This window comes from Triticum urartu, chromosome 3A (genome assembly GCF_056163025.1).
Source record: "Triticum urartu cultivar PI428250 chromosome 3A, HENAU_Tu73, whole genome shotgun sequence".
NCBI lineage: Eukaryota > Viridiplantae > Streptophyta > Magnoliopsida > Poales > Poaceae > Triticum > Triticum urartu.
The window spans coordinates 627455853-627476204 of NC_141875.1; the positions used below are offsets into that span (position 1 = coordinate 627455853).

At 45.8% G+C, this 20352-nt stretch overlaps 1 protein-coding gene across 1 annotated transcript in view; it reads left to right on the forward strand.

Annotated features, from left to right (window-relative positions):
• LOC125547081 (uncharacterized) overlaps positions 1 to 20352 on the forward strand; it is a 44581-nt gene that overhangs the window by 22837 nt on the left and 1392 nt on the right. The window contains exon 2 of the mRNA XM_087515784.1: positions 19057 to 19700. Coding sequence (XP_087371910.1) covers positions 19057 to 19700 — 644 coding nt within the window. The remainder of the gene's footprint in view (positions 1 to 19056; positions 19701 to 20352) is intronic.

Genomic DNA, 20352 nt, shown 5'->3' on the forward strand with positions numbered 1-20352 from the left:
TCCAGACAACCTATTTAGCTCGGCCAAACGATCGGCTAATGACAGTGGACGCTCCGGATTGTGGAACTGCGACCAAAAGAGCTTTTCCACTTCGCGATCTTCTTGATCTCGGAAGTGTTCGGCCGCATCTGCGGCACTCGCTGCCAAATCCAGATAGGTGTCCGCCGTACTCCACATCCGGTCTAACGGAGCATGTTTAGGATCACAGAACTTCCTCTGCAGCATAAAGGGCTTTCCAGCCGCGATCTCCCCGACCTGACGCAGCTCCTCCTTCATAGCTCTCATTGCAGAGCGAGCATCCTTGGCATCGAAAACGGCCTTCTCCAGGTCCGTCTGTTCCGCCCGATCTTCTTTTTCAAGAAGCTTGCAACGGTCAGCAGCGTTCTTCAGCTTCACGGCCATCTCGGCCATTTCCTTCTTGCTTCGGCAGTGAGCAGCCTGTTCGGCTTTCAGCTCTTCAATTGCCTTTCCGGTAGCCGCATCACTTTTCCTGGCTTGCTCCTTGGCTCGGGCAAGTTCCGCCCGAAGATTCTCCATGGCAGCAGCACCATCTGCATCAAGCGCACACATTGTAAGATACTGGCATAAAGCTCCTCTTACCAGGTGCCGTCGGAGGAATTACATACCTTGTGCCTCGTCAAACCGCTTGTTGACAAGCGCGATGTCGGCATCTGCCACATCAAGTTGCCGCTTTAGCTCGGCAAATTCATCAGTCCGGCTTGCCACCGGACACTTCGCCACCTACGTATGAAGGCGGCATATTAGACCTGGGATTATGATCCTCTGCACGCCATCACTTTTGACAACGCACAGAGTCTCAGGGGCTACTATCTACACAGGGAGCATCTTATTTATGCGCAACTGTCCAAAAAGGGTACATTATTTCGCGTACCTCAAAACCTGTCAGTAAACTCCTGACGGCCTCGTGCAATCTTCTCTCCGCAGATGAAATCCTCTCAATCACCGTACCCATCAATGCACGGTGCTCCTCCGAGATAGATGCTCGCCCTAGCAGATCCTTCAGCTCCTCTGACCACGCACCAGACGGCGCCGGACTCGTCCGATGGCCCTTTTCGAAGGCCGGACGCGGAGGGCTTTGGGGGGCCATATGACTACCTTCCGGCCCTGCCGGATTCGGAGAAACCCTCCACGACGATACCTCAGGGTCGCCCGCCTCGCAAGGCGGTACGGCAGGGGGAGGCATTCCGCTCTCCATCATCTCCAGAAGAAGATCCCCCGAAGACGAGCTCTGCTAAGAAGGGCTAAGGTCCGAGCTACAAGGTAAATTTTCGATTACTTTTCTCAGATATAAAGCAAGGATTTCTCTTGAAAACTCCTCTCTACTTACGGCTCGGTGGAGGGCTGATCCCCTTGAGGGCATAATTCGGCCGAAGTATCCCCCAGCACAGGACCCTCTGGCGAAGATTTCTTCCCCCGCTTTGAGGCAATGGTCTCCGGGTCTTCAGAGGCGGTCCTGTTCTTCCCCTGAGGAGAGGAATTTTCAATTCCTCCCTTCCGGACAACCTCCTTCGAGGAGTTTGTAGCTTCCTTGTCCCCTCCCTCGCTTTCCTTTGAAGGCACAGCCTCCAACATCCTGACTAGCACGGGACCCGGTGTGGTCTCGGGGAGGGGGGACGGACACCTGATTAGCTTTGCTTTCGCTATCCACTCCTGTTTAAAGGACAGCTCTTTTAGGGGCAATTTTATGATAAATATATGGATAGCGAGTCCGGGCACAAGGCTACTTACTTGAGTATCCGGACAATTGCAGCTCAGACCTCGTCCTTCGTAGAATCCGGACACACTACTTGTGGTCCGAAGAACAATTTGTACATCTCCACGGGCGTCATGCCAAGAAAATGTTGGAGAACTCGTGGTCCCTCCGGGTTGAACTCCCACAGGCGGAGGGGGCGACGTATGCAAGGCAGAACTCGGCGAATTAACATAACATGCGTCACCACGACCAGACTGATGTTTCTTTCTAGGAGATCTCAGATGCGGCCCTGCAATAGGGGCACGTCCATTGCCGACCCCCAGTCCAGTCCCTTATTGACCCATGACGCCAGTCGTGGCGGGGGACCCGAGCGGAAAGCAGGCAGCGCCACCCACTTGGTGCTCCTGGGAGCTGTGATATAAAACCACTCTCGTTGCCATAAGCTGGACTCCCCTTGAAAAGAGCCCTCGGGCCATGGAGCACCAGCATTCTTGCTTATAAAAGCACCTCCGCACTCCGCGTGCCGTCCCTCGATCATCTTCGGCTCTACTTTGAAGGTCTTGAGCCATAGTCCGAAGTGAGGAGTAATACGGAGGAAGGCTTCACACATGACGATGAATGAGGAAATATGGAGGATGGACTCCGGAGCTAAGTCGTGAAATTCCAGCCCATAATAAAACATGAGCCCCCTCACGAAGGGATCCGTCGGGAAGCCTAGCCCCCGAAGGAAGTGAGACATGAATACCACACTCTCACCAGGCTTGGGAGTGGGAATGACCTGCCCTTGAGCAGGCAGCCTATGCGAGATTTCGCCGGTCAAGAACCTAGCCTCTCTCAACTTCAGCACGTCCTCCTCCGTGACGGAGGAGGGCATCCATCGGCCTCGAAGGTCAGAATCGGACATTGTCGAAGGTCCGAAGCGCCTGAAATCTGGAGCCTTGGGTGTTGGAACTCGAGGCAAAGGGCAAACTCGTTTGAGATTGAAAGAAAGGAGGAAGGCCTTGGCCTCTTTATAAGAGGTTGAATACCAAGGGCCCTCCCCGTGACCGTTTGGGACTCGCCTTTGATCAAGAAAACATACCAACGGGTACGGTTGGGTTACCCACGCCCGTATTGATGAGAATCCCGGAATAAGGGGACACGATCTCTGCTTTGACAAGACGTGCTAAGGAAACTGTCTCGCTAAACGCGCTGAGGTGGGACAGTAAAACGATTCGAATAAAGACTTGGCCGTGGTGTGATGTCACGCTACGGAATACGTCAGCGGATTAGATTTGTGTAAATATTATTCTCTCTATGGCAATATGGGGAAACTTATTTTGCAGAGCCGGACACTACCTTTGTGTTCAAAATCTTCTATGAAGTACTTGGAGGAGGAACCCGCCTTGCAATGCCGAAGACAATCTGCGCGCCGGACTCGTCGTCATTGAAGCCTGGTTCAGGGGCTACTGAGGGAGTCCTGGATTAGGGGGTGTCCGGATAGCCGGACTATACCTTCGGCCGGACTCCTGGACTATGAAGATACAAGATTGAAGACTTCGTCCCGTGTCTGGAAGGGACTTTTCTTGGCGTGGAAGGCAAGCTTGGCGATACGGATATGTAGATATCCTACCATTGTAAACGACTCTATGTAACCCTAGCCCTCTCCGGTGTCTATATAAACCGGGGGGTTTTAGTTCGTAGGACGAACAACAATCATACCATAGGCTAGCTTCTAGGGTTTAGCCTCCTTGATCTCGTGGTAGATCTACTCTTGTACTACCCATATCATCAATATTAATCAAGAAGGACGTAGGGTTTTACCTCCATCAAGAGGGCCCAAACCTGGGTAAAACATCGTGTCCCCTGCCTCCTGTTACCATCCGCCTAGACGCATAGTTCGGGACCCCCTACCCGAGATCTGCCGGTTTTGACACCGACACTGACCTTTTTGTGTGACGCCCGACACGAAGGAGTCACACTACATTGTGCAACACCTCACAGATAGGCGCTACACGTCTGGCCAGCGTTGCACCCCAAACTGCCTAAAATTGCTAAGTCATTGTGCAGAGCCTGAGAGCTAGGCGTTGCACTGTATAGTGTGGCGCCTAGCTCTCAGGCGCTGCACTAGTGATTACACTACAAAATGAAGCAACCACTAGTGCAACGCCTAGAAGCTAGGCGCTACACTGTGTAGTGTGGCGCCTAGCTCTCAGGCGCTGCACACTGATTTAGTAATTTTCGGATCACACGGGTGTGACGCTGGCTAGGCGTGTAGCGCCTATCTATGAGGCATTGCATAGTGTAGTGTGGTGCCTTCGTGTCGGGCGTCACACAAAAAAGTCAGCCACGTAAAATAGTTTCATGGACAGTTCATTCTGTGATTTGATTTCGTCCGTAGGTCAAATTTATCAATTTTGCCTCGAAGATCGAGGAGGTTGCTACCTCTTGAGCACTGCGTTGGATTTCCCCGAAGAGGAGAGGGTGATGCAGCAAAGTAGCGTAAGTATTTCCCTCAGTTTTTGAGAACCAAGGTATCAATCTAGTAGGAGGCTACGCTCGACTCCCTCATACCTACACAAAAACAATAGCTCAATGCAACCAATGCGCTTAGGGGTTGTCAATCCCTTTACGGTCACTTACAAAAGTGAGATCTGATAGAGATGATAAATAATATTTTTGGTATTTTTGGTATAGAGATGCAAAGGTAAAAAGTAAAAGCAAAGCAATAATAAAGTTATGGAGATTGATATAATGAGAAAGAGACCCGGGGGCATAGGTTTCACTAGTGGCTTCTCTCAAGAGCATAAGTATTCTATGGTGGGTGAACAAATTACTGTTGAGGAATTGACAGAATTGAGCATAGTTATGAGAATATCTAGGTATGATCATGTATATAGCCATCACGTCCGAGACAAGTAGACCGAAACGATTCTGCATCTACTACTATTACTCCACTCATCGACCGCTATCCAGCATGCATCTAGAGTATTAAGTTAAAAACAGAGTAATGCCTTAAGCAAGATGACATGATGTAGAGGGATAGTTTCATGCAATATGATAAAAAAAACCATCTTGTTATCCTCGATGGCAACGATACATTACGTGCCTTGCTGCCCCTTCTGTCACTGGGAAAGGACACCGCAAGATCGAACCCAAAGCTAAGCATTTCTCCCATGGCAAGAAAAACCAATCTAGTAGGCCAAACCAAACTGATAATTCGAAGAGACTTGCAAAGATAACCAATCATACATAAAAGAATTCAGAGAAGATTCAAATATTATTCATAGATAGACTGGATCATAAACCCACAATTCATCGGTCTCAACAAACACACCGCAAAAAAGAAGATTACATCGAATAGATCTCCACAAGAGAGGGGGAGAGCATTGTATTGAGATCCAAAAAGAGAGAAGGAGCCATCTAGCTACTAACTATGGACCCGTAGGTCTGAAGTAAACTACTCACACTTCATCGGAGGGGCTTGGATGATGATGTAGAAGCCCTCCGTGATCGATGCCCCCTCCGGCGGAGCTCCACAACAGGTGTTGGGGAACGTAGCAGAAATTCAAAATTTTCCTACGTATCACCAAGATCTATCTATGGAGAAACCAGCAACGAGGGGAAGGAGAGTGCATCTACATACCCTTGTAGATCTCTAAGCGGAAGCGTTCAAGTGAACGGGGTTGATGGAGTCGTACTCGTCGTGATCCAAATCACCGATGATCCTAGTGCCGAACGAACGGCACCTCCGCGTTCAACACACGTACAGCCCGGTGACGTCTCCCACGCCTTGATCCAGCAAGGAGAGAGGGAGAGGTTGAGGAAGACTCCATCCAGCAGCAGCACAACGGCATGGTGGTGGTGGAGGAGCGTGGCAATCCTGCAGGGCTTCGCCTAAACACCACGGGAGAGGAGAAGGACTTGGGAGAGGGAAGGGCTGCACCAAAGGCATAAGGGGTGTCTCAAGAGGCCCTCCTACCCTCACTATATATAGGGAGCCCAAGGGGGGGTGCGCTAGCCCTAGGAGATCCAATCTCCTAGGGGGCGGCGGCCAGGGGAGGTTTCCCTCCCCCCCAAGGCACCTAGGAGGTGCCTTCCCTCCTTGGGACTCTTCCTTAGGGTTCCCCCTTCACCCTAGGCGCATGGGCCATAAGGGAAGTGGCGCCCCAGCCCACTTTGGGCTGGATCCCTTCCCACTTCAGCCCATGGGACCCTCCGGGATAGGTGGCCCCACCCGGTGGGCCCCCGGGACCCTTCCGGTGGTCCCGGTACAATACCGATGACCCCGAAACTTGTCCCGATGGCCGAAATAGGACTTCCTATATATAAATCTTTACCTCCGGACCATTCCGGAACTCCTCGTGACGTCCAGGATCTCATCCGGGACTCCGAACAACATTCGGTAACCACATACAAGCTTCCTTTATAACCCTAGCGTCATCGAACCTTAAGTGTGTAGACCCTACGGGTTCGGGAGACATGCAGACATGACCGAGACGTTCTCCGGTCAATAACCAACAGCGGGATCTGGATACCCATGTTGGCTCCCACATGTTCCACGATGATCTCATCGGATGAACCACGATGTCAAGGACTTAATCAATCCCGTATACAATTCCCTTTGTCTAGCGGTATTGTACTTGCCCGAGATTCGATCGTCGGTATCCCTATACCTTGTTCAATCTCGTTACCGGCAAGTCTCTTTACTCGTTCCGTAACACATCATCCCGTGATCAACTCCTTGGTCACATTGCGCATATGATGATGTCCTACCGAGTGGGCCCAGAGATACCTCTCCGCTTACACGGAGTGACAAATCCCAGTCTCGATTCGTGCCAACCCAACAGACACTTTCGGAGATACCTGTAGTGCACCTTTATAGTCACCCAGTTATGTTGTGACGTTTGATACACCCAAAGCATTCCTACGGTATCCGGGAGTTGCACAATCTCATGGTCTAAGGAAATGATACTTGACATTAGAAAAGCTTTAGCATACGAACTACACGATCTTTGTGCTAGGCTTAGGATTGGGTCTTGTCCATCACATCATTCTCCTAATGATGTGATCCCGTTATCAACGACATCCAATGTCCATGGTTAGGAAACCGTAACCATCTATTGATCAACGAGCTAGTCAACTAGAGGCTTACTAGGGACATGGTGTTGTCTATGTATCCACACATGTATCTGAGTTTCCTATCAATACAATTATAGCATGGATAATAAACGATTATCATGAACAAGGAAATATAATAATAACCAATTTATTATTGCCTCTAGGGCATATTTCCAACAACAGGCCCCAAGATGGGATCTCGTGGATACAGAAAGTTGCGGCGGTGGAATAAGTTTTTGGCTCCTGTTCTGATTGTTTGGGGGTACGTGGATATATATAGGAGGAAGAAGTATGTCGGTGGAGCTTCGAGGGGCCCACGCGGCAGGGGAGCGCGCCCTCCACCCTTGTGACCGCTTCGTGGCTTTCTTGACAGAGGGTCCAAGTCTCCTGGGTCTTATCTGATGAGAAAATCACGTTCCCGAAGGTTTCATTCCGTTTGGACTCCGTTTGATATTCCTTTTCTTCGAAACCCTAAAACAGGCAAAAAACAACAATTCTGGGTTGGGCCTCCGGTTAATAGGTTAGTCCCAAAAATAATATAAAAGTGGAAAATAAAGCCCAATATAGTCCAAAACAGTAGATAATATAGCATGGAGCAATCAAAAATTATAGATATGTTGGAGACGTATCAAGCATCTCCAAGCTTAATTCCTGCTCGTCCTAGAGTAGGTAAATGATAAAAACAGAATTTTTGATGCGGAGTGCTACTTGGCATACTTTTAATGTAATTCTTCTTAATTGTGGTATGAATATTCAGATCCGAAAGATGAAGGACAAAAGTTCATATTGACATAAAAATGATAATACTTCAAGCATACTAACTAAGCAATTATGTCTTCTTAAAATAACATGGCCAAAGAAAGTTCATCCCTACAAAATCATATAGTTTAGTCATGTTTCATTTTCGTCACACAAGAATGCTCTCATCATGCACAACCCCGATGACAAGCCAAGCAATTGTTTCATACTTTAGTAATCTCAAACCTATAAACTTTCACGCAATATATGAGCGCGAGCCATGGACATAGCACTATGGGTGGAATAGAATATAATGAGGGGGGTTATGTGGAGAAGACAAAAAAGGAGAAAGTCTCACATCAACGAGGCTAATCAATGGGCTATGGAGATGCCCACCGATTGATGTTAATGCAAGGAGTAGGGATTGCCATGCAACGGATGCACTAGAGCTATAAATGTATGAAAGCTCAACAAAAGAAACTAGTGGATGTGCATCCAACTTGCTTGCTCACGAAGACCTAGGGCACTTGAGGAGGCCCATTGTTGGAATATACAAGCCAATTTCTATAATGAAAAATTCCCACTAGTATATGAAAGTGATAACATGAGAGACTCTCTACTATGAAGATCATGGTGCTACTTTGAAGCACAAGTGTGGCAAAAGGATAGTAACATTGTCCCTTCTCTCTTTTTCTCTCATTTTTTGGGCCTTTTATTTTTTTTATGGCCTTTCTCTTTCTTTCTTTTTTGGGCCTTCTCTTTTTTATGGCCTTTCTCTTCTTTTTTTATTCCTCACTTGGGACAATGCTCTAATAATGATGATCATCACACTTCTATTTATTTACAACTCAATGATTACAACTCGATACTAGAACAAAGATGACTCTATATGAATGCCTCCGGCGGTGTACCGGGATATGCAATGAACCAAGAGTGACATGTATGAAAGAATTATGAACAGTGGCTTTTCCACAAATACTATGTCAACTACATGATCATGCTAAGCAATATGACAATGATGAATGTGTCATGATGAACGGAATGGTGGAAAGTTGCATGGCAATATATCTCGGAATGGCTATGGAAATGCCATAATAGGTAGGTATGGTGGTTGTTTTGAGGAAGATATAAGGAGGTTTATGTGTGGAAGAGCGTATCATATCACGGGGTTTGGATGCACCGGCGAAGTTTGCGCCAACTCTCAATGTGAGAAAAGGCAATGCACGGTACCGAAGAGGCTAGCAAGGATGGAAGGGTGAGAGTGTGTATAATCCATGGACTCAACATTAGTCATAAAGAACTCACATACTTATTGCAAAAATCTACAAGTCATCAAAAACCTCGGCACTACGCGCATGCTCCTAGGGGGATAGATTGGTAGGAAAAGACCATCGCTCGTCCCCGACCGCCACTCATAAGGAAGACAATCAAATAACACCTCATGTTTCAAATTTGTTACACAACGTTTATCATACGTGCATGCTATGGGATTTGAAAACTTAAACACAAGCATTTCTCAAATTCACAACTACTCAACTAGCACGACTTTGATATTATTACCTACATATCTCAAAACAATCATCAAGCATCAAACTTCTCTTAGTATTCAATACTCTATATGAAAGTTTTTACTAATATTGTATGCCTAGCATATTAGGATTTTAAGAAAATTACCATGCTATTAAGACTCTCAAAAATAATCTAAGTGAAGCATGAGAGTTCATCTATTTCTTCAAAATAAAACTACCACCGTGCTCTAAAAGATATAAGTGAAGCACTAGAGCATCGACAAACTACTCCTAAAGATATAAGTGAAGATCAATGAGTAGTTGAATAATTATGCAACTATGTGAAGACTCTCTAACATTTAATAATTTCAGATCTTGGTATTTTATTCAAACAGCAAGCAAAGAAAAAAAAATGACATTCTAAGAATGGCAAACATCATGTGAAGAAGCAAAAACTTAGGATCAACCGAAACTAACCGATAATTGTTGAAGAAGAAAGGTGGGATGCCAACCGGGGCATCCCCAAGCTTAGATGCTTGAGAATTCTTGAAATATTATCTTGGGATGCCTTGGGCATCCCCAAGCTTGAGCTTTTGTGTCTCCTTAATTCCTCTCATATCACGGTCTCCCTAAATCTCAAAAGCTTCATCCACACAAAACTCAACAAGGACTCGCGAGATAAGTTAGTATAAACCATTGCAAAAACCTTATCATACTCTACTGTAGCAAATCACTAAAATTATTATTCAACATTGCATACTAAATGCCTCTGCATATTTAATAGTCCTATCCTCAAATAGAATCATTAAAGAAGCAAACATATGCAAACAATGCAAACATAACAGCAATCTGCCTAAACAGGACAGTCTGTAAAGAATGCTGCAACATCCATACTTACCTAGCTCCAAATGTTATGAAAGAAAATTCCCAGTGTATTAAATTTATCAGATCTTAATATGCAAAAGGTTTCAACATTTTATCACATTATGACTTTTCTAGGGAATTATTGCAACAGCGGTAAACTTTCTGTTTTCAAACAGGAACATGTATACTTGTAACATAGGCATAGTAAAGGCTATCAATGCCACTTTTATTAGAATAAAAGATGCAAAACATTGTTCTAAATAACAGCAAGCAAATCCTAACAAAATAAATTGACGCTCCAAGCAAAACACATATCATGTGGCGAATAAAAATATAGCTCCAAGTAAAGTTACCGATGAACGAAGACGAAAGAGGGGATGCCTTCCGGGGCATCCCCAAGCTTAGGCTCTTGGCTATCCTTGAATATTACCTTGGGGTGCCTTGGGAATCCCCAAGCTTAGGCTCTTTCCAATCCTTATTCCATAGTCCATCGAATCTTTACCCAAAACTTGAAAACTTCACAACACAAAACTTAACAGAAAACTCATAAGCTCTGTTAGCGAAAGAAAACAAAACACCACTTCAAGGTACTGTAATGCACTCATTCTTTATTTATATTGGTGTTAAACCTACTGTATTCCAACTTCTCTATGGTTTATAAACTATTTTACTAGCCATAGATTCAATCAAAATAAGTAAACAACACATGAAAAAACAGAACAGTCTGTAGTAATCTGGATCAAAAGTATACTTCTGGAACTCATAAAATTCTCAAATAAATTGCTGGACCTGAGGAATTTATCTATTAATCATCTAAAAAATAATTAAATAAATATCACTCTCCAAATAAAAATGGCAGCAATTCTCGTGAGCGCTAAAGTTTCTGTTTTTTTACAGCATGATCGCAAAGACTTCCCCCAAGTCTTCCCAAAGGTTCTACTTGGCACAAACACTAATTAAATGCATAAAACCACATATAAACAGAGCCTAGATGAATTATTTATTACTAAACAGGAGCAAAAAGTAAGGAACAAAAATAAAGTTGCGTTGCCTCCCAACAAGCGCAATCGTTTAACGCCCCTAGCTAGGCATGATGATTTCAATGATGCTCACATAAAGGATAAGAATTGAAACATAAAGAGAGCATCATGAAGAATATGACTAGCACATTTAAGCCTAACCCACTTCCTATGCATAGGGATTTTGTGAGCAAACAACTTATGGGAACAATAATCAACTAGCATAGGAAGGCAAAACAAGCATAACTTCGAAACTTTAAGCACATGGAGAGGAAACTTGATATTATTGCAATTCCTACAAGCATATATTCCTCCCTCATAATAATTTTCAGTAGCATCATGAATGAACTCAACAATATAACCAACACTTAAAGCATTCTTTTCATGATCTACAAGCATAGAAATTTTACTACTCTCCACATAAGCAAATTTCTTCTCATGAATAATAGTGGGAGCAAACTCAACAAAATAACTATCATGTGATTGATAATTAAGATCAAGATGACAAGTTTCATGGTTATCATTGTTCTTTAAAGCATACGTGTCATCAAAATAATCATCATAGATAGGAGACATGTTTTCATCATAATAAATTTGCTCATCAAAACTTGGGGGACAAAAAATATCATCTTCATCAAACATAGCTTCCCCAAGCTTGTGGCTTTGCATATAGTTAGCATCATGGATATTCAAGGAATTCATACTAACAACATTGCAATCATGCTTATCATTCAAATATTTAGTGCCAAACATTTTATAGATTTCTTCTTCTAGCACTTGAGCACAATTATCCTTTCCATCATACTCACGAAAGATATTAAAAAGGTGAAGTGTATGAGACAAACTCAATTCCATTTTTTATAGTTTTCTTTTATAAACTAAACTAGTGATAAAACAAGAAACTAAAAGACTCAATTGCAAGATCTAAAGATATACCTTCAAGCGCTAACCTCCCCGGCAACGGCGCCAGAAAAGAGCTTGATGTCTACTACACAACCTTCTTCTTGTAGACGTTGTTGGGCCTCCAAGTGCAGAGGTTTGTAGGACAGTAGCAAATTTCCCTCAAGTGGATGACCTAAGGTTTATCAATCCGTAGGAGGTGTAGGATGAAGATGGTCTCTCTCAAGCAACCCTGCAACCAAATAACAAAAAGTCTCTTGTGTCCCCAACACACCCAATACAATGGTAAATTGTATAGGTGCACTAGTTCGGCGAAGAGATGGTGATACAAGTGCAATATGGATGGTAGATAAAGGTATTTCTAATCTGAAATTATAAAAACAGTAAGGTAACTAATGATAAAAGTGAGCGTAAACGGTATTGCAATGTGTGGAAATAAGGCCTAGGGTTCATACTTTCGCTAGTGTAAGTTCCCTCAACAATAGTATCATAATTGGATCACATAACTATCCCTCAACATGCAACAAAGAATCACTCCAAAGTCACTAATAGCGGAGAACGAACGAAGAGATTATGGTAGGGTATGAAACCACCTCAAAGTTATTCTTTCCAATCAATCCGCTGGGCTATTCCTATAAGTGTCACAAACAGCCCTAGAGTTCGTACTAGAATAACACCTTAAGACACAAATCAATCAAAACCCTAATGTCACCTAGATACTCCAATGTCACCTCAAGTATCCGTGGGTATGATTATACGATATGCATCACACAATCTCAGATTCATCTATTCAACCAACACATAGGACCTCAAAGAGTGCCCCAAAGTTCCTACCGGAGAATCACGACGAAAACGTGTGCCAACCCCTATGCATAGGTTCATGGGAGGAACCCGCAAGTTGATCACCAAAACATAAATCAAGTGAATCACGTGGTATCCCATTGTCACCATAGATACGCACGGCAAGACATACATCAAGTGTTCTCAAATCTTTAAAGACTCAATCCAATAAGATAACTTCAAAGGGGAAACTCAATTCAATACAAGAGAGTAGAGGGGGGAGAAAACATCATAGGATCCAAATATAATAGCAAAGCTCGCGATACATCAAGATCGTATCACCTCAAGAACACAAGAGAGAGAGAGAGAGAGAGAGATCAAACACATAGCTACTGGTACATACCCTCAGCCCCGAGGGAGAACTACTCCCTCCTCGTCATGGAGAGCACCGGGATGATGAAGATGGCCACCGGAGAAGGATTGCCCCCTCCGGCAGGGTGCCGGAACGGGTCTAGATTTGTTTTCGGTGGCTACGGAGGCTTCTGGCGGCGGAACTCCCAATCTATTGTCTGTTCTGGAAGTTTTAGGATACGTAGGTATATATGGGTGAAAGAAGCACGTCGGTGGACCGAAGGGGGGGGCACGAGGCAGGGGGCGCCCTAGGGGGGGTGGGCGCGCCCCCACCCTCGTGGGCACCTCCCTTCTTTCTTGACGTGCACTCCAAACTTTTCCGGTAGCTTTCCTTCCAAAAATAACTTCTCCAGTTGATTTCGTTCCATTTCGACTTCGTTTTATATTCCTTTTCTTCGAAACACTGAAATAGGCAAAAAACAGCAAATCCGGGCTGGGACTCCGGTTAATAGGTTAGTCCCGAAAATAATATAAAAGTGGATAATAAAGCCCAATATTGTCTAAAATAGTAGATAATATATCATGGAGCAATCAAAAATTATAGATACGTTGGAGACGTATCACCATCCGATGTGTGCACCATCATCACATTCCCATCTGCATCTAGTTCGGTTCTTTTGCCCGATTTGTGCCATGTCATATGTCTGGCTGTCTCTTCGACCATGAAAAGACGTTGAAGTCTTGGTACGATTGGCATATATCGAAGAACATTAACGGGTATTTTGGTCTGCGTCTTCTCACCCATACCATTGTCTACCACAACATACCTGGAAGAATTGCAAATGGGACAATAGTTCAAGTCCTCATACTGAGGCCTAAATAAGACACATCCTTTCTCACAGGCATGTATCTTCTCATAGGGCATCTTAAGAGCACGGAGGATTTTGTCTGACTGGTACAGGTTTGGAGGTAGCACATGGCCTTTGGGTAGAAATCGTCCAAATACTATCATCATCGTGTCGTAGCATTCTCTGCCCAAGTTGAATTGAGCCTTCAAAGCCATTATTTGTGAGATGGCATCCAGCTGACAAAGCTCAGTGTTCTCGTGAAGAGGACATTTTGAGGACTCCAACATTTCAGTGAAGGCCTTTGCAGATTCCTCCATCTCCTCGTCCGAGTCCCGAGCATCGTCAAAGTCTTGCACCATGTTTGCGGTCCCGGTACCATGCTCGTCGGTGCGACGGCGAACCTCGGCTCTGGCACGTTGGGCAGACTCACCATGTAATGTCCAGACCGTGTAACCAGGCGTAAAACCAAACTTCTGCAGGTCTTTACTCATTTGAAGCTCGTCCCTCTTTTTATAGTTGTCGCAACGGGCACAGGGGCACCAGCTAAATTCCCGGCCATTTGCAAATGCGGCTCTAACAAACCCCTTGGTTTTTGTTAACCATTCCTCGGTCCAAACTTTCTGACTAGTGTAACCGGTGTACATCCATGCACGATCACTCACATTGATTTCCTACTGGACACACAAGAAATATATACATAATTAAGCAAACCATATCCATCAGTTAATGGAGTTTGTCAGTTTTATTACGTCCATGCAACCTACACGCTAATAGGTAAAGATAGGTCCTAATCCCACCCGAGTATGTGTAGACCAGGTTCGTTTTCCCATGCTCTACTCTGGATCTGATGCAAAATTTCGGCAGCACCTCCCCGCTGTTCTCCTGATACACGTCTCGGCAATAAGCAGAGATAATGTGTACCCGGAGAACAACAGGGAGGCACTGACGAAATTCTGCATCAGATCCGGAGCTAAGCATATGGGAAAACGAACCCAATCTACACATACTCGGGTTGTCCATGGATAACGTTGGACAATTCGAAAGAATCATGATTATAAATATGCAAATGCATGCATATTTATAGATGTAACCCTTTCGAATGGGAGACGCATAGTGGTTACGCATACTGATGATTGACACCTATAGCTAGCAAGTTTCATCGGGAGATGTCATTTGTGCTCACCAACAAACGCAGGGGCGGAGCTCGTCGAACACTAGACCCTCGTAGCGACGAAATAACTGCACATTTATATCCAAAGATGAGTAACATAGCGACCCCCTAACCCGCTCGTCCCCGGGTAAACTAAATAGCAACTACCATCGGTGCAACTTACATGAGGCTGTCGGCGTTGAACACTAGATCCACATCCCACAAGTGAAGCCGGTGCCCGGCGTCCCGCAACAATAGTTCTGGTGGCCGATGACGGTCGAACACCTTGGCGAATTTGTCTGGCAGCCTCTGCGACGAGGATTAAACCCAAGTTTTGAAATTTCAAACAACCAAACCGACTTGAGTCAGTTTGGGTGTTTCAAATTTCAACACTTGCCTTTTAATCGTCATCGCAGAGGCTGCCAGACAAATTCGCAATGGTGTTCGACCGCCATCGACGCTGAGAACAGTTGCTTTGGGACGCCGAATGTCGGCGTCACTTGTGGGACGTGGATGTAGTATTCGACACCGACGGCCACATGTACCTCGCACCGACGATACTTGCTATTTAGGGTTCCATCGACACCGAGGAACCCCCTACCCCGCTCGTCCCGGGCGCCCTCTTTTCCTACTTCTTTTTTTCATCTTCAACTTCTACTTATTTTTTTTCATCTTCTTCTTCTACTACTACTTATTGTTCTTTTTTATTCTTCTTCTTCCTCTTCTTCTTTTTTCTTTTTTTCATCTTTCTTGATTATTCTTAAAAACAGGAAAAAAACCTAAACAAAACTATAAACTAAATGTAACCTAAAATAAACTAAATTAACCTAAACTAACCTAAACTAAACTAAATAAACTAAACTAACCTAAACTAAACAAATATAAACTAAATCTAAAAAAACAGAAGAAAAAACTCACCACGATGAAGGGCAGGGCGGCGGCAGGGCAGGGCCAGGCGGTGCGGCCAGGTGGTGCGGTGCGGCCGGGCGGCGGCAGCTCGGGACGGGGGCGGGGCGGTGCGGGGCGACCGGCGACTCGGGACGGGGGCGGCGCGGCCGGGCGGGCGGGGTGGGCGGGGCATAGCGGCCGGCGGCGACGGCTCGGGACGGGCGGGGCGGCCGACGACGTGGGTGGCGCGGCGGGGGGGCGGCTCAGGCGCGGCTGGGCGGGCGGCGCGGCCGGGCGGCGGCTCGGCTAGGCGAGGCGGGCGGCGGCACGGCGTGGCCGGGCGGCGGCAGGGGTGAGGGGTCGGGGCGGCTCGGGCAGGGAGAGAGAGGGAATGGACAGATTGGGCGCGGGCACGGCCCCTTATCTGCTAGGTCACAGCTCTTTGCCGTCTGCTAGTAGACGACAAAGAGCGTACCTAGTGGGGTGGGGCCGGGGGAAACGGGCGAACTAACGGCCACCTTCTTTGCCGTCAGCCAGCAGACGGCAAAGAAGATGGCCGTTAGTTCGCCCCGGTACGCCCGCCACCCACCCTCTTTGCCGTCAGCTAGCGGACGTCAAAGATATGCTGATGGCAAAGCCATGCTTTGCCGCCCGCTGTCTCTTTGTCGTCAGTTTTCCGGTGGCTGATGGCAAAGCCTTTCTTTGTCGTCAGCTAGCGGACGGCAAAGAAGTGGCTGACGACAAAGAAGTGGATTCCAGTAGTGTCCTATGGCGGCGGAGGGGCGGGAGCCCCTCCGAGATTGGATCTGCCTCTCTATTCTCTTCTGTTTTGCATTCTCAGATCTGGCTGAAAATCATTTCTTATATTCCCGGAGATCTGTAACTCCGGTTGCGCTGAGATTTTAACATGATTTTTTTCGGATATAAGCTTCCTTGCGCCCGATGTAGAGCTCCAACCAACGTACGAGGTGGGCACAACCCACCACCACGCGCCTGGCTCAGGGGTGGTGCGCTGGTGTCTTGTGCCCTGTGTGGGCCTCCGTTTGCGGTGATTCCAACTCCCAAAAGTCACATATATTCCAAAATAATTCTCCGTAAAATTTTATTGCATTTGGGCTTCGTTTGATATGGATATTCTGCGGTACAAAAAACATGCAAAAAAACAGGAACTTGCACTGGGCACTGGATCAATAGGTTAGTCCAATAAATCATATAAAAAGTTGCCAAAAGTATGTAAAAGTTATATAATATTGGCGTGAAACAATCAAAAATTATAGATACGATGGAGACGTATCAAGACATGACCGAGACACATCTTTGGTCAATAACCAATAGCAGAACCTGGATGCTCATATTGGCTCCTACATATTCTACGAAGATGTTTATCGGTCAAACCGCATAACAACATACGTTGTTCCCTTTGTCATCGGTATGTTACTTGTCTGAGATTCGATCATCGGTATCATCATACCTAGTTCAATCTCGTCACCGGCAAGTCTCTTTACTCGTTCCGTAATGCATCATCCCGTAACTAACTCATTAGTCACATTGCTTGCAAGGCTCATAGTGATGTGCATAACCGAGAGGGCTCAGAGATACCTCTCCGATATACGGAGTGACAAATCCTAATCTTGATCTATGCCAACTCAACAAACACTATCGGGGACACCTGTAGAGCATCTTTATAATCACCCAGTTATGTTGTGACGTTTGATAGCACACAAGGTGTTCCTCCGGTATTCGGGAGTTGCATAAGCTCATAGTCAGAGGAACATGTATAAGTCATGAAGAAAGCAATAGCAATAAAACTTAACGATCATAATGCTAAGCTAACGGATGGGTCTTGTCCATCACATCATTCTTTAATGATGTGATCCCGTTCATCAAATGACAACACATGTCTATGGTTAGGAAACTTAACTATCTTTGATTAACGAGTTAGTCAAGTAGAGACATACTAGGGACACTCTGTTTGTCTATGTATTCACACATGTACTATGTTTCCGGTTAATACAATTCTAGCATGAATAATAAACATTTATCATGATATAAGAAAATATAAATAACAACTTTATTATTACCTCTAGGACATATTTCCTTCACTCTATGGGCATGCCATCAGGACCGGCAACCCTATTATGTTTCATAGAAAAAACAGCAAGCTTAATCTCATCTGGAGAAACAAGCTATCAACTTGCTCTTGTCATCACTATCCAAAACAACAGGAACAAGAATGCTCAAAGAAACAGGTAATAGGTCTACTGGACCAAACAACTTCTTGTAAAAATTAGTGGCATAATCAAGCAGCTTATCATTCCTTTGAATAATCCCTTCCTCCTAAACAAATCTATTTTTTTGCTCTTACGCTTTCTACCACTAGCTTTAATCATAAGATACCTACTGATATTATCGTCTTCCCTAATGTCCCTCTCTTTAGAGGGTTGGTACCATTTAATCTCTTCCTCTTGAAGCAATTTATTCAAGTTATGTTGTAAAGCATCTCTTAACTCATAGTCAGCAATGGAGAATCCAGTTTGCTCACATCTTTTATCAATATTATCTAGCTGAGTAATTAAGCCATTTCTACTTTTCTTATACATCCCTTCAACATTGAGATTCCAGCCCTTCAGGTACATAGGAGTGTAAATGCTACAAAAGATAAATCATCTGAAATGCTTAATGCATATGATCAGTCCGCAAAAGCATTGTCATCAACCACCAAAACCACTAAAGGTGAAATATGAGGCTTTCCGCCCATTGTTGGCATTGAAGACGGGGCGCCGACTGGAGTGCAGCGGTGGTGGCAGCCCGCTATGGACCGATGTCGGATTCTGGCGTGCTTGTCTTTGCGGGATCTAACCGCCGTCCATCCATCATCGTCACCCGAAGAGGAAGGCCGCACGCTAGGAGAGGGCACTACCATGACGAATGAGCGAAACAACACATTACACACGGTCAAACTTCTGTGATTTGTATCTGCTCCCTCCGTTCGGAATTACTTGTCTCGGGTATGGATGTATCTAGAACTATAGTAATTCCGAACGGAGGGAGTAGATATCAAATTATATGCACAATATAGTTTTGACATCTATTAGCTCAGCCAAGCTTTACTCATCAACAGATAGCACGGAGAGTGCAAAAACAATGCAGTCAGTCTACAAAACGCCTCCCAAACTGAAAACGCATCCTAGCTGAGAGCCCACAACCCCCGAGTCGCATCAAGCCCTCACCGAAAAACCGCACACCGCCCTTCCCCAAATCGCGCCCGTCTGCCGTGTGCCGCTTCTCGCCGTCGGAGGCGATGGAAGGCGATGCGAGCAAGCCGCTGCTCGCACCCTCGACCACCTCCGACGACATCCCCGACGAACGGGCGCGCCGGGACTTGCCTCGTGGTGCTCCTCCGACGACCAAGGAGCATCCGGCCTTCTCCTCCTCCCCTTCGCCGCCGCCTGCCGCGGCCGCGGGCACCCGGCCTTCTCCTCCTCGCCTTCGCCGCCGCCTCCCGCGGGCATCCCCGACCCCGAGGCCGCCTTATCCTCCTCCGAGCTTTCGGCGCCGACTGCCGACCCCGAGGACCCGAGCAGCGCCAAGAATTCTCCGGCGGGGCCCACACCGACGCCCTCCTCCCTCCCGCCAGCAGATCCCCAGGCTCGCGTGGCCGCGGGCGACGGGTCATCGTCTTCCGCGAGACATTGGTGGAACTTCTCTGGCAGGGTGCGACCAAGGGGGCCGTCGCAGTCGCACCTTCCCGTCTTGGTTCACGGCGCTCAACTTCCCGTCCCCGCCCCGCGTCGCAGCATCCACGAGTCCATTCAGGCGCTCCGTCGCCAGGGACCAAGGGTATTAATTATCTTTTCTCACTTTGTGCTTTGCTCCACTAGTATTGCAATCTTGAATGCTGTTTTTCCTACTGTTCTGAAGCGTGATTCAGCACCCTGCTTGTCTGTTCTGAATCAGAAAATATTGGGTGTTCCTGACTGTGAAAGATTCTATGATCTTTTGGGATCTTATTGCCCTTCTGTGAAAGGATGCATTACATCTTGGCCCTGACTCGTAAAAGAAGTTTAGTACCCTGATGTCTCAGTGAGTAATTAGTGGTATATAACTTACGCGCAACGCAAGATTCTTCACTAGTGGGTGATGGATGAGATGGTCTCTTGTTTATCTTTTCCCTGTACACATAATCTTCCAGTAAACCCTGCATTACCGCTATCTGTTTTTATCTTGTTCGTTTCGGGAATCTAGATGTGCTTTAGCACAACTGTTATACATATGGCCTCAAAGCAGGCAAAAGTTAAAGAAAAAGAGCTCTAGCTAGTTCAAAATTGTTTTTTCTGGGCATTGATCAAGAGAAAGGAGAGGAATAAAAAACAATTTAACCCTTGTACATTTATGACTTAATTTGCTAGCAGGCTGCTTGCAGCCCGCAGAGTTTCTAGTAAAACTGTGTATATATACTGCTAAAAAATGCTGCTGCATTCTGGATGCTGAT